The 16,299-nt window shown below is 33.7% G+C and overlaps 1 protein-coding gene across 3 annotated transcripts; it reads left to right on the plus strand.

Annotated features, from left to right (window-relative positions):
• The first annotated feature begins 1,336 nt into the window (after positions 1–1,336).
• On the plus strand, positions 1,337–11,061 carry SLITRK6 (SLIT and NTRK like family member 6). Of its 3 annotated transcripts, none has more exons than XM_072622137.1 (2): positions 1,337–1,795; positions 4,554–11,061. In XM_072622137.1, the coding sequence occupies exons 1-2, from the start codon at positions 1,790–1,792 to the stop codon at positions 7,101–7,103; spliced, it is 2,556 nt and encodes an 851-aa protein (XP_072478238.1). In that variant the 5' UTR covers positions 1,337–1,789; the 3' UTR covers positions 7,104–11,061. The 3 variants fall into 3 exon arrangements, with proteins under 3 accessions (XP_072478238.1, XP_072478239.1, XP_072478237.1); XM_072622138.1 differs by having other exon boundaries at positions 1,337–1,774; XM_072622136.1 differs by having other exon boundaries at positions 1,338–1,919.
• Positions 11,062–16,299: the final 5,238 nt, after the last annotated feature.

Below are 16,299 nucleotides of genomic sequence, written 5' to 3' on the forward strand. Positions count from 1 at the left end.
GATTCATACACTATCTACTCGGCTTATCATTTCCTGTCATTATTTTAATATATATATATATATGTACATATATATATATCACTTTGAGTTAGACAAAATAGCACAAAGGTTAACTATTTACTTATAATAATTTGTCATAATATTTTAAAGATATAAATCCTCAATAGTAAGCACATATTACATATTAAGTAAGATTGACATCATTATAAATGATTCTTAGATTTACATTAAAGCAATAACATCACTTTTTCAATTAGTTATCCTTTTAAGATACCAGAAGTGGATTCCAATTTCCATTATTATTATACTTTGGCTTTAGGAAAAGGAATGATGAGGCATAGAGCATATTTTCTATAACACAGGTTTTAAGCTTTAAAAAAGTGAGTTAATTAAATATGAATATTTCAGAGAAGAAGTAAGATTTTTCATGTCTTCTAGTGTCACCCTCACTATTAATTGATAAACTATCAGGATCTTAACTATATCCCTGCAAAAATGGAGGAAATCAGATACTTGGCTTGTAAGGTCCCTTTTAGGTCTAGATCTATGATCCAGTAATCTTATGAATACAATTATTTAATTATACATAATTCCCAAAAAGGATGTTTTTAGCAATATGTCAGAACTCAAAGACCTGGATTAATGATAGGTGCATTACTCCACAAATATTAGGCTGTTTTTGGAAAGCAACCAAATTAAAATATAACTCTTTTTACCCTGGATTAAGAAGATTAGCTTTTTGCTAGTTACCTCAGTTAACATATGTCAACAATGAGATATTTTTCCTAAAAAATCAAATTGCTGACAACTGTATAATCGTATTTTTGCCATTGAACCTATGGTAATCAGCTTTAAGGTTCATAAAGATGATCTGCCAATGCTCAGCAGTGTTTGTTAAATTTCAACCTAACAGGCAATTTTGAGAGATGAAAGCTTAAATTTTATTCCTTAAAACAAAAAAAAAAAACACTAGGTTAAATCATAGAGAAAAATGTTTGTTATTATTGTTGCTCCAGAACACACACACACACACACACACACACACACACACAAAGACACACACACCACATTAGAAAATAGTGACAGATTTGAAAATTTAAAATATAGTAAAATGTCCTTGCTGTCTGTTTCATTAGCAAAATCATTCATTAAAATGTTTATTGAATGTATGCAGTTCTTTCTATACATTCACTCAACCTATACTTAGTATGCAAGTAGTACAAAAGAGAGTGGGAAGGGAGGGAAGGAGGTGAGAGCATTTTCAGAAAGAGGAGGAGTTGAGCAGACCCAAGGTGGAGCTGTCTCTTGTATTAAATGACATTGGCAGATTAAAGCTCTCTGATGGGGAAGGGCTTAAAGGCTGAGTCAAAAGCCAAGAAGTCTCTTTATTTACGCCTACCTCCCAGCCCTTGGCAATCTGACTAATAACAAACTGAGCTAACAAGAAAGACTAGAAAGAGAGGAAAGAGAACCTAGCTGCAGCTTAGATCTAAAGCCTAAGAAAGCAAGAGTGATCAATTCAAGCTCTGTTTAACATCTTGTTTATTTACTGCTTTCGGAAGCTTGCAAATGGTTAACTATATGCAGAAAAAGTCAGCATAGCTGTGAAGTATGCTGTGAATTTTAATTGAGGAAAAAGGGCAAGTGCTTCAGGATGGTCTAGCATGCAATCTGCCTGAAGATTTCCAGTAAAATGATCTACATTTTCTCTCTTGACCTGGAGTTATAAATTTCCAATGCTGCAGCTATGCCTGGACTTGCAGAAAAGTGACATGTAAGAAGAAATCAGATGGTGGTGGGTTTTGTTTATCTGTTTGATGTGTTTTACATTTTTAACAAAGAACCTGAATTATTCCAAACTGCTTTTCCAAGTGTGCATTTTATTGCTGACAGTGTCAGGAGGAGTGTCTGCTGTACAGGTAAGAGTAATGTTTTAAGTAGCTTCCAACTAGTTATGCATCATTCTCAATTTCCTTAATTAAACGATTTGCTGCATTAGTGCTATTTGTGTGTAACTTTGCTTTAAATGATGTCGAATTTTCCAGTCTCAGTCCCTGCCTTTCCTAATACAGTACCAGATGCCTGTGTTCTGAGAGGAGACATTTAGTAAAAAAGCTGGCTGTGCAGAATAGTTGGGATAGTGGTAGATTATAGGGTACAGTTGATGTTGTGAGCTGAATGCATGCTTTTTACTGGTAAATATTTCTAAATATCCTTGATTTCAATATGAGCAATAATTAACATGCTTGTTTGTTGTTTATACTCCTGCTTGGAAACATTCTTTTTCTTTTTTTCTTTTTTAACAACGGATATAAGCAGAAAGGTATTTAAGATGAGATTCAGTATTAGGATTTTTATCAGTTACAATCTATGTACTGTATAGTTCCTCACATTTGACTGTTTCTGAAAACATGAAAAAAGAAATGCATGAGTTTACCAAATCTTTCTGTCTCTCTCTCTCTCTCTTTAAACTAAAATTTTGCAGAAGATAATTTCTATAAGATGTAAAGCAAAATGTGGAATGAACATCTGGAAATTATCTCCTGTTTTCCTAAAGTACTTAGTCTCACGGAATGGTTCATTATATTTCCTGCTGTTGCATATAAAATGGTGTGTGGGTATGTGGGGAGGGGGGTTGTTCATTGTTTGTTATTTTGAGTGAATCACAACTTGTAGACTGAACTGCATGTTACTTGGTACAAAAACTGAAAGTAATTGAATATTTTCCTTATGGTCCTGGTCACCAACATTTCAGAGTTCAAAACAACTCTTAATAATATGTTGGATTGCCTATAAATAGAGAAAGAAAAAAAATGGTTTTTTTCTCCTTTATGAGCTATAGATAAGAATTTCTAGTACTTTTAGAAATAGATAATTTGTACTACCATCAAATTTCAACCATTAAGTTTTTGTATTCTAAGTCTGTGTTTTTTGGGTGGAAGTTATTTCCTGTGATTTTTTATTACATAGTTCTACTTCTCATACGAATATGTCATTGTTTAAATAGAAAAAAATAAGTAAAACAACACAGTAAATTAGTGATTATAATAACATCCACTCTGTGTATCTGTGTGTACGTGTGTTATATTTTCCATTTAGCTTACAGGTAGTATTGTGAGCAACATTTCAGGAAATGGAATAACGTGATGTCAAAACAGTGCTTAACACTGCCAAATGATTACAGCTTATAGTGATTCATATATAGATTATATATATGAATATATATATATATTCCCTCTGTAGATATATGCCATCTATCTATATGCCATCTACAGATATAAGAAAAAATTCTGCTTAAACACTTGAATCTTCTTTAATGAAATAGCATGTGGTGTTGTTATCCTGAGTTAATTTTCATAGTTAGCTCACCACATCACTCGTATTATATTCTCAAATGTTCCTATTAGAATAGAGTTAGTTTCACAGTTCATTGCAAAAAGTCTTTAAGCTCTTAATAAGGAAGCACATTAACTAGTTAACTATGTGATAACATTCAGTACCCTCTAGCCTGTTTCAAAACTATGCTTGGGGAGGTCAACTGGCATTTGCTAGTAGGTTATTTGAGAAGTACCTTATGTTTTATGTGCCTTTAGTACAATAATGTACAGCATGGGTTATACTTTTAAGTTTTGCATTTCTTCTTGAAGGTTTGGTAATAATAGATTGTAAATAAATCCATGGTTTCATTATAAAGCATCAAGAAACTGCCTCCTCTATTTGAAATTTGATCATCTTAATTTAAAGTATACCTTATGTAAAACCTCAATGTGAGCTCTGTAGCACATGTGCCCGGTAATGATATGCTCTCTCAAAGTACCTTGCACCATGAAAAACTAAATGTAAAGTAGCTTATCAGTCATCTGTCTATGATTTGGCCAGTCAGTGATAGCATTTCTGTAAGTTTTGGCTTTACTGATTTCTTGTCTTAGTGACTTAGAAATGCTTTCCCCCAAGTCTCTGCAGACCTAAACAGAAGTCTGGAGTACTCTTGACACTGTATTCAGTCGTTCTATTGGAACAATAAATTTTAATGACTAGATCAAAAATTCAGGATTAGGAATTAAAGAATTCTACTTGCAAACTTCACTTTCCTGTATGTTTTCTGCATTTCTTTCTGGACTGGCTGAGACCTAAATTTTTTGTGTTTATAATTCATCATGCTTCACATAGAAAGAAATCAGTATAACCTCAAAACATATATAACTCAAACATAGAAAGTACATGAATCTTTTTATTCAGTTACATATTTTAGTATATTTCAGACCTGTATTTCATGTTGGCTTTAAGAGCACGATGAGGATTTTATGCAAAATATGATATCAGTTTCTTTGAATGTATTATTTACATAAATTTTATAATATGGATGAATGAATAGGTCAGATCTTAACCACTGGTTTCCTAACAAAAAATATGTTCTTTAGCAAATCCTTCAGCTGCCCTTAGAAAGAATATTTTAGCATTCAACTCTGCAAATGACAGTTGAAAATGTATAATAGAAAATGTCCTTCACTACCCAAACTGAATCTCCATTCTATTCAATTTTTATTTTGCAGAATCAGAACTCATTGGACAACAACATGAAGCTTTGGATTCATCTACTCTATTCAGCTTTGATTGCTTCAGTTTCTATAGAGTCTCCGCCTGCATTGTCACCAGTTAGAGGATCTTGTGATTCTCTCTGCTCATGTGAGGAAAAGGATGGTTTACTGCTTATACACTGTGAAGAAAGAGGTATCAAGACTTTATCCCAAATAAATGTGCCACCATCAAGACCCTTCCATCTGCTTTTATTAAATAATGGATTGACTACACTACACACAAATGACTTTTCTGGACTTACCAATGCCATCTTAATACATCTTGGATTTAATAATATTGTAGATATTGAACCTGGTGCATTTAATGGCCTTGGCCTTCTGAAAGAACTTCATATTAATCATAATTCTTTAGAAATTCTGAAAGAGGATACTTTCCGTGGCTTAGAGAATCTGGAATTCCTTCAAGCAGATAACAATTTCATCACAGTGATTGAACCAAGTGCCTTTAGTAAGCTTCATCGACTAAAAGTCTTAATTCTAAATGATAATGCTATTGAGTTTCTTCCCCCAAACATATTTCGCTTTGTCCCATTGACCCATCTGGACCTCCGTGGCAATCAATTACAAACATTGCCATATGTTGGGCTTTTGGAGCACATTGGCAGGATATTGGACCTTCAGCTAGAAGACAATAAATGGGTTTGCAATTGTGACTTATTGCAATTAAAAACATGGTTGGAAAATATGCCTCCCCAGTCTATCATTGGTGATGTTGTCTGCAATAGCCCTTCATTTGTCAAAGGAAGTATTCTAAGTAGACTAAAAAAGGAATCTATCTGTCCCACTCCTCCAGTACATGAAGAGTATGAGGATCCTTCAGGATCATTACACCTAGTAGTGACCTCTTCTATAAATGATGGTCATATATCAACTAAGACTACATCTATTTCAAAAAATCCCACTAAGGTACCAGGTATAGTGCCTCATGCTACAAAGCCATCCACTCCACTTCCAGGACCTTATTGTCCAGTTCCTTGTAATTGCAAAGTCCTTTCCCCGTCAGGACTTCTAATTCATTGCCAGGAGCGAAATATTGAAAGTTTATCTGATTTAAAGCCTCCTCCCCAAAATCCTAAAAAACTCATTTTAGCAGGTAATATTATTCAAACCCTAATGAAATCAGACCTGGTAGAATATTCCACTTTGGAAATGCTTCATTTGGGAAACAACCGGATTGAGGTTCTTGAGGAAGGGTCATTCATGAACCTTACCAGATTGCAAAAACTCTATCTAAATGGTAACCATCTGACCAAACTAAACCCTGGCTTATTCCTTGGGCTCCAGAATCTTGAGTACCTATACCTTGAATATAATGCTGTCAAGGATATATTACCTGGAACTTTTAATACGATGCCAAAACTTAAGGTCCTCTATTTGAATAATAATCTACTCCAAGCTTTACCACCTCACATTTTTTCAGGAGTTCCCTTAACCAGGATAAACCTCAAAACAAACCAGTTTACACATTTACCTGTGAGCAATGTCCTGGATGAACTGGATTTGTTGATTCAGATTGAGCTCGAAGATAATCCCTGGGATTGCTCATGTGATTTAGTTGGGTTACAACAGTGGATACAAAAGCTAGGCAAAGATGTAGTCACTGATGATATTCTCTGTACATCCCCAGGACATCTAGATAAAAGAGAATTAAAGTCATTGAATAGTGAACTTTTGTGCCCAGGCCTAATTAATAACCCATCCCAGCCAACCCATTCTAGTTTTATAATTGTCACCACTCCTACAACCACAACCAATACTGCAGATACCATTTTAAGATCACTTACAGATGCTGTTCCACTTTCTGTTTTAATCTTGGGTCTGCTCATTGTGTTTATAACCATTGTGTTCTGTGCTGCAGGAATAGTAGTTCTTGTTCTCCACCGTAGGAGAAGATGCAAAAAGAAACAGGCTGATGAGCAAATGAGGGACAGTAGCCCTGTGCACCTGCAGTACAGCATGTATGGTCATAAGATGACACATCATACAACTGAACGGCCTAGTGCATCGATGTATGAGCAGCATATGGTGAGCCCAATGGTTCATGTCTACCGAAGCCCATCTTTCAGCCCCAAACATCTAGAACAAGAGGAGGAGAAAAATGACAAAGATGGAAATGACTCAAAGCATCTCCAGAGAAGTCTTCTAGAAAGGGAAAACAATTCACCCCTCACAGGTTCAAATGTGAAATACAAAGCCACAGATCAATCAGCAGAATTTCTATCCTTCCAGGATGCCAGCTCCTTATATAGGAACATTCTGGAGAAAGAACGGGAACTTCAACAACTGGGGATCACAGAGTACCTGAGGAAAAATATTGCCCAGCTCCAGCCTGAGATAGAGGTGCATTATCCTGGAACACATGAGGAGCTAAAATTAATGGAGACATTAATGTACTCCAGACCAAGGAAGGTGTTAGTGGAACAGACGAAAAATGAGTATTTTGAGCTCAAAGCTAACTTACATGCTGAACCTGACTACTTAGAAGTCCTGGAACAGCAAACATAAGACTACACTTTGGGGGTTTGGGCAGGAATGCTGTGATTCTGTCTAAAGTCAGAACATTGTAAATAAAAGTGCCTTAAAATAGTGTATCATAAATCAGAACATAAGCACAGCAGTAGTCCTGGGATGGAGGGGTATGGGCAGAAAAAGAAAGTGAAACTCAGGGATTACTGGGAGAAGCCATTGCATTGTTTTCAGTCCCCAAATGAAATCAAAACTTGTATGTAATTAATCATTCAAGGGATATGATTATAATTCTCTGATTTTTTGAAAGGTTTTATGGACAATCCTCTTACATACATCATTTGGGAATTAAGCATGTTATGTTGAAATCTCATTCCCAGTGATTTAATAAGAATTGGAATATATCACCTTAAGATATACCTGTACATGCAATTTTAAATTTAAAAAGTATATTGATTAGATGTTTAGTACATGCACTACAGGGTTATCTACAATTGCACTTAGTTTTCTCATAATAAATGGAGAACTGGAATTTGATTAATCTAAGTAGTGACAGTATAAAAGGAGAATGTTAGCTACATATAACTCCAGTGACATGAAATTATAAATTTGTGGGATTTGTTTATCCAGTGCCATCATGAAGGATCTCAATCCTAAAAGATGACCAGAAACAAGGCAGAAACAGAAACACTAAAAATTCAGGGGAAAGGAACAAAATCTCTTATTTTTCTTCAAATAGGTGTTCTGTACAAGTTTGGACAATCTCATTTTCAATGCTGCTGTAATCTGTTGTATGATCACTTGTTCAATTTCAATCCTTAATCTTGGATAAATTTGAAGCTACTGAGAATCCACTGTAAATATCATTTAGTGCAAGTAAGTTTGGTTTCTTTCCCAGCAGTGGCTTCTGTGGTGGATTTGATTGTTTGTGAGAAAACTAATTTCACTCTGTGCATCAATTTAAAGTTGTAAAACAAAATGAAACAAAACAAAAATTGTGTGGGTGGAGATCATTGTTCTTATTTTATACGTAAAGATGTAAGTCAACGTTTGCCACAAATGAGTAGCAAAAGGCACTTCTGATGGTAAGTTGTACAAAGGACTTAGAGTGTGGAGCACTGCAGCTTTATTTTAAAAGAAAATATAGCTAGATTTCTATAAACTATTTATTCTGTACAGTTTTGTATATATATTTTTGGTTCACAAAAATAATTATTCATGGGTGCCTTTCAAGGAAATTGCTCACTACAAATAAAACAAATTTTAAAAAAAGGTCTTAAAATTTGCTTTTTTAAAATTCATTCTGATCTGTAACTCAATCAAGTCAGGAGTCCAAAAAGATGCTTCTGTCTGTTGTCATGTGCACAGAAGCATCTTGTTCACAGTGTGCAAAAAGGCTATTCAATTTCTGGGCATGATTGACACTGTGCCAAACGAAAATCTGACCAGAATTTCCCCCCTTCAACAAATCCTTCTTACATATAATACACATTTCGGTCGTCTCTATTTTCTCTCTTCTGGTTGTCAACTCAGTCATGCAATAGCATTTTGTACAGTAAAACAAGTATCAGTGTTAACTGCTAACAGAGATAGGCAAGGCTCTTTTCTTGGAAGCAGCCAATTTCTGTTTTCTAATAAGCATACAGGTCAATGCATAGTGGATTAAAGGGACAGGTTTGTTGAAATGCATCAGTTGTTGAATTGCTTCCTAATGTTTTCCTTATTACTGTATATGCTGTAAAATGCTTGGCTCTCAAGACTCAAGGGATCACATTAGAAAAACAATTTAGCTGTTTCTCAGAGTTTAGCTGAAAAGTGATCATGATGATAACAGTCAGCAGAGACCTGAATAAGACTCAAAGTGGGATGGCTAATTAGGAATCTATCATAAAATCACTTCCCCACATTGCTTTAATGAATTATAGCATGTTGATAGAGGACATAATCTAGTCAAGTTTTGGAAATTTGTGTTTTAAAACTATCATTACTCATTATATTTGTAGCTATTAGGAAGTAGAACGGTATACCTCCTTTAATTAGTTATTTGTTTGTTTGTTTTACATTCACTATTGTCCAAAGATTAGGCCAGAACAAATGTAGTAGGAAACCCTTCTGTTTTCAATTTTTTTTTTTTTAATTTTTGTAAGAGGAATGCTTTCAAGGTGAAAATCTGTATGGTATATATAATGATGACTATATTTAACAACAAAGACAAGTAAACCCAGCAGGCAATAGTCAACACCCTGCAATAAGGTAACCCCCTAAATCACCCTCTCCCCCCAGTTCCTTCTTCGATATGTTATAGATTTCAAACAGTAGGACAATGCATATGCAGAACTCAGCCTGCTGCGTGTTTATTCATCAGCTGAGAGTCTGCCAATACTTGCTGATTCAAAACAGGTACACAAAGGTACTTAGGAAGATTAATAAAATTTCCTTGCCTGGAGGACCCTTGGAATATATCCATGATGGCAGATAGAGGCATGTCCTCCAGAACATTTTTTGTTGTTGTTCTTGAGAGTTAGTGGGATTGGAGAAAGAGGGTGTTTGATGTTTTTAATCACACTACTCTGTTTTTTAGCAACAGTAGCACTATGTTCTCCAGCTTATTGACAGTCAAAATTAAATGGCTTTTTACACACATTTATTCTCCTTAAGTATATGTCAAACACCAAAGTCTGTTGAACTGGATGGACCATGTATGACTAAGATTTAACACAATGTAAAAATGCTTGACAATTTCTAGTCAAATGTTTCACCTCCAGTATTTTAGCTTTGTTTAAAGTAGTTTTTCTATGTTCACAGTATTAGTTAGGAAAAACAGCACTGGGATGTATTGGAAGTTAGGTTTAATAATACAAGGCATTATTTGTCTGATGGAGGAAAACTAAGCATTTAGCTTCTTCTCCCTCTCCCCTTTACCTATTTTCTTCCTCTCCCTCTTGATCCAAAGGAGATTTTTGTCATATTATTCCTAATCATGTATTATAGCAGTTATTTCTACTTATGACTGATACACTGAAGAAGTAGTTATCAATCCTGACCCAGGGCAACATAAATTGAAGTTTTGACTAATTCCAATATATTACTAGCTTTAAATGGAATTTACAGTTGGTATTTTGTATCCCTGAGACTAGACTGAGATCTGGTTCATGGCAATAATACTCTGTATATGTGTTGGATTATTTATGTTTGTGTAGCAAGACAACTAAATAAAATGAAAACTATGTCCTCTCCACTAGGATAGAATTAGTGAATATAGCCCTGTGTGTGGCATGTGTGTGCACATATATGTACATATACGTATATACACACATGTGTGTTATATACACCTAAATGTGATAATTTTTAAAATAATCAGTATAAAGCAGCAATAGTTATGGTGACTCAAAGTGAGATTTAGCTCTTCCATTGATTCACATCCTACCCACCCCATTTTTTCCCTTTTATTTTGTTTTTTAAGCTTGAAAAATCTAGATAACAAATGGTTACCAAAGGTCAGCCCAGTTTTCCTGTGGAGACTACAGAATACAGCACATGGAAAGATGAAATCCTTATCTTTTGCTACTCTTTATCTGATAGGGGGAGGAGGGGAGAGACAGAACCTACATAATGCTGTAGAATGCTTTGAATCTGACATTTTCTTAAGAGAATGAGCCTGCTTCTAAGTTAGTCTTTGTAGCAAATTTATTCAAATGAAGCTTTAGATATACAGACATACAGACATACATACCCATATACCTAAGTAAATACTTATGTAACCTACTTGAAGAGTACATCAATAATTTAAATATATAAACATGCATACATACAATATTAAAGTCTCATTGTAATTAATTTTGTGTTCATCTCATGGTAAGTAATATCTTCCAGGCATGTATATGTTTGACTTATGAGATTATTTAGCAATACAAAAAAGAAAAATTTCTCCTAAAATTTGAATTTCTGGTGAAAAATAGCAGATATGAAATAAAATGATTTTTTTCTAAATTAATACAGAGGCTCTCTGCAGGAAAAAAAAACTATTATTATAATTCATAAAAATACTTTTCACTTAAGAAGAGTAAACTAAATTTTGAATTTCTCATTAATTAGAAATGCTTTTGGCAGTGAACTTGTGGATTTCTGTCTGTTTGTTTTCCCTACAGAGTTCATTTCCATGAAGACAAGAATGGTTACAGCTCTCTCTGGTTGAGAAGTTGGGAGTATCATGACAAGGGCAAGCCTGAATTATAGGAGAAGAGGCAAGTACAACACTTTCTCAGGACCATTGTCCATACATGTAGGCATCCACATTGAAAATGACCTCATGAAAGAAGAATGGACAAGTTGAGAGGGTGGGGGTGGGACTGGGTGGCGCAATAGTAATCCTTTCTGCAGTCTCAGTTCAGTACATCCTATAAGATAGAAATGTCCTTGAACATTTCCTGAGAGTTTTGAACATAGATTTTATCCTTTCTTGGTGAGAAAAGTAATAAATGTTAGATTTTTCCAGTTCTGATACAGAAATGGAGTATATTTTTAACTTAAATTCAGGAAGTTAATTACTACATAGAATGAAAATAGTTTACATTTCCTTTTCATTCTCATTTGTAAATAGTCAACTTGGCCTTTTTTTCCCTCATCTTTGAAACACACTAGAGAAAGTTTATGATGTCCAAGTTGACAGAATCCAGATAATAATAAAATAAATGGAATAAGAGAAAATAGCAGATGCTAAGTTTCATCTCCTAGATGATTTTGAAAGAATAGTGAGAGACAAATATACCTCTGTTCAAAAATTAATTTCCACATGATTAGTCAGTGAAGAAAAATAGCAATTCACTTTTTAATTAAAGTACTTAGGTTGCTCTCTTATATGCTTGCTTTTAAATGTGTAGAATTTTTAATATATTGTTTTATTTCAGAGTTTTTTAAAGAATTGAAACTGAAAAGGGGAGGAGGTACACACAGACCAAGAAATAATTGATTTCAAATTTGTTAAGTTCTGCAACTGCTTGCATTACTTTTTGAAAGTAGCTTGTGAAAACATGTTAATGTTTAGAAAATGAGGTGCTAATTATTGCATATTACTTGTTTGATATCTCAAATGCCAATTTATTGCCTTGAGGAATTTATTGATTATTTCAAAGTGAATTAACCTTGAGCTTAATCCTATAGAATAATCATTCATGGTGGCCTAAACAATCAAACCAAGTATTACTTCTTATTGCCTACTTTGTGCCTGACATTGTTCAGGGAAATATAATAGCACTGTGGGATCTATAATGACATATGAGATAGTGTTTCCACCTTCATGGAATTCACAATCTTATAAGGAAGGCAAGATGAATAATCCTTAGAATTTAAATAAGAGCGTGAAGCTGCATATGGGACTAGTGCCCAACATTTTATAAAGAATGATGAAATATTACATGAATTTCAAGATTAGACCTAATATTTAGCCATTTAAGAAAAAATACTCTGAAGATAGTCTTCTTATGTTTAAACTTTCAGAATACTAAGAAGCCGATTTGTATACTTGCTTACTGGTTCTCTTAAAGAAATGCGAAGGAAACATATGAATAGATTTCAACTGGATCAGGGTACAATAAAAATTCTTGTATACAACCAAATGTACATTCTATTCCCACTGAAGAAATCTACATGCTATGTACACCATGCCACTATTCTTGTTTATCTACCCATATTCAAATGAAGTCTTCACAGCAGGATTAAATGAATGCTTCCTTGAATGACTAAGTCAATTCAGTACAATTCAGATTTGTCTTGTATTTTCATTAACCTATTTTATAAAAAAGTCTGAGATAATAGGCAGCTCACAGTTACAACTGTACAAAGAATAATTCCCAAAATGTAAGACTGAAGTTTATAAAAATATAAAGCATGGGAAAGTAGCTAGGTGTAGTAGTAGATAGAGTGCCAGGTTTAGAATTAGGAAGACTCATCTTCCTAGGTTCAAATCTGATCTCAGATATTTACTAGCTATGTGACCCTGGGCAAGTTACTTATCCCTATATGCCTCAGTTTCCTCATCTGTAAAAATATCTTGAGAAAGACATGTCAAATCACTTCACTATCTGTCACTTCATTTATCTATCAACAAAGCCCCAAATGGTGTCAAAAAGAGTTGAATTTGACTACCACCAATTTGTTTTTACTTTGAGAATAGAAAGAAATTCGATACTAATTTGTAAATACTAAATTTCTCAAATATGGTTTATTAAGAATTCATTGTTTTTATCCACTATACTACAATCAAATTCTCCATTAAAAAAAAAAGCCAAACACTTAAACATGTGAAAAGAGTGGAAAATGGAATCTAGTGTTCTAGGTTTGTGGTTTTGTGTAGATTGTAATGAATTATCTGATCTCAGTGTTTATCAGTGTTACAAATTGATAGATTATGATGGGAAAACACTTTAATTCATCCCTTTTATTGCAATTCAAAAAGCTTAGTTATAATACCTCAAGTTTAATTTAAAATGGTCTCATTATATTTTCATTTTTGCTTCCTAAGTAATAAATATACAGCGATAAGAAAATATTAATAATGTAAATAAATTTCTAAAATGGAAAAATGAATATGTTCAGTATTTTAATAAACTTTCCTTTGTTTCCTCTTTTGTAACAATCCATTTAACTCTTCCCATTTAATTCTTAATTGCTCTAAAGATTGCATCATTTTTGTATATTACACATTCTTCTCTTGGCATACAAGTCATAGCAAGTTTAGCTATGGATAATAAGGGATGCTCAAAAAATAAATCCATGCTGTCACAGAACATTCTCAAATCTCTGTGGATTACCAGGACTGGGTAGGAATTCTTCCTAACTAAAAGACAACTCTAAGGTAAAAAGTCAAGTGCTATCACTCAAAGCAAAATCTTTACTTTGGTATAAGTGTTATTGCTTTGTTGTTTACACTGGATAGTTAGATAAATAAAAAAAAAATAATAATCTGTGCTTCAGTTTAACCTGTACAAATAGAGCTGTGGCATCTCAAATTTTATGTGCATTTTTCTGTGAAAAAAAAATACAATCAAGGTTCTATAGAAAATTTATGTGTATTGTCTAGTTCCTACATATGTCTTTGTTTCATTGTCGTTGGCATGAAACATGAGCTACCGAAATCAGAATAGTTTGAATTCCTTAAAATGTATTTATATATAGATAGATTTATATATAATTTTGCATATATGTATATCTTTCTATACATATATGACTTCATATTTTAGAAATGTGACGTAGCAAGAGATAATGTGAATAAAATAATTATTTGAGTTTAATCAATATAGATGGCCAACACAAGTAATTTATATAAATAAAACTATTTTTAACAGAAAGTTTGATTTTTTTTTCTAATTTTTCCCCTGTAGAATTCTCCTGATTCTTCCTTCAGTTGCACACTTTACTTTTTATGTGTGTATATGTAATTGCAATTGGGATTCCATCTTATGCATGTTTTAATATTTTCATTATTTTTTTTTTGCAATTTGTCATAAATGACATTAAGCTTAAATTCTACAAACAGACAACTTGGTGAACTCCAGCTTGGTTTCTTCTCCACCATGGATGCCTTCAGATCTTAACCTAGTAACTTTAATTCTTCAAATGAGTTTCATTGTCTTTTTTTTAAACTTAACTCTACCTTTATTGTCTTTTGGTTATGTTTTTTCTTTTGATTTAAAATCTTCCCCACTTTCTGACCCCCTGCAAACAATAAATATCCTCCTTTGAGAAAAGGACTAGTTACTTTTAACATGGTCCTTAGCTGCTACTAATGAGATGAAATGATCAGGATTCGATATTATCTTTTAATTGGTACTGTTTACAATTCATAGATTTTGTTCTGTAATTACCTAAGTTATGTTTTTTTGTCTCTGAACTTGTTTCAGAAATTCAGCTGACCAGTAATGAGTTATGTTTAGAAATTCAATTCTGCTACTAATCACTATTCTATTCTTGCCTCAAGGAAATCTATTATCCTTGAGGGATGGGAGTGGACACCGGGGATTCTGGTCTAATATCTTTACACCACCAAGCTCTCTTGGTGTCAAACTCTTTTGACCAATCATAACTTGTTTCCCACAAAGTCCTGTTCTTTGTTCTGTACTCCCCAAAATTGTTAAAGAAATCTATGCCCCTTCTTCAGAGTCTTGGTTTTGCTGAGGAAGCTGAGATCCTATCTATTGGTAAGTTTGTGCTTGACTAATAAATCAATCATGCTCAGAGCTATGTGTCTCAATTTACTTTAACTCTTACATTCTACAGCATTATGTAGGTTCTGTCCCTCCCCTCCTCCCCCTATCAGATAAAGAGTAGCAAAAGATAAGGATTTCATCTTTCCATGTGCTGTATTCTGTAGCTGAACATTTCCTGAGAGTTTTGAACATAGATTTTATCCTTTCTTGGTGATCTAAGGCAGAGGCTATTAAGTCCCTTGAATCTTAAGTAGAAGAGTATGTCAGTATAACAAAATAAAGTGCGGAATTTAAGAGTGTTATTTAACGGCAAAGAGATCTCTCCGCTTTGTCCTTCAATGAAATGACAAAAAAGTTTTTTCCTGGCCCAACCCAGCCATGAGAGGAAGTTAATAGTCATGAAAACACAGACACCAAAGCATCTTGCCATCAGAACAACACATCACCCTACTTTTTACAGGTTACTCATCTCTATATGCTAGACTCTCAGTATGTAAACTATTGCTTATTTTCATAATTATATTGCCTAATACTGAAATTAATCTTTTCAAGATGTGATTAAATCAGGGCAGCTAGGTGGTATGGTGGACAGAGAACCAACCCTGGAGTGTGGAGGACTTGAGTTCAAATATGGCTTCAGACACTTACTAACTGCACAGCCCTTGGCAAGTCTCTTAATCCCAATTGTCTCCACCATTCCACTCCCTAAAAAGATATCATTAAATCATAAACATTTTAATCTATTTTTTTAAGAATTATATGACTATAGACTATAGATTAGATTAAAAAGAAATCGCTATGGCCCTGTAAATGACATTTCTACCCATTATAGGAATCTTCCTTCTACAATAAAATTGCCTCCCAGAGAAAATTATGAAATTTTTAAAATAGTTTTCATTTTATAAAAACTTGCTTATATTGACCCAAAATTAATTTTTAGGTAATCTGTATTCATTGGTCCCAGTTATTCCCTCTGATACTATAGAGATTGTCTACTTATTCTTATACCAATTCAAATATAAACTATCAAT

The sequence above is a fragment of the Notamacropus eugenii genome, chromosome 6 (genome assembly GCF_028372415.1).
Source record: "Notamacropus eugenii isolate mMacEug1 chromosome 6, mMacEug1.pri_v2, whole genome shotgun sequence".
In the NCBI taxonomy this organism is placed as follows: Eukaryota; Metazoa; Chordata; class Mammalia; order Diprotodontia; family Macropodidae; genus Notamacropus; species Notamacropus eugenii.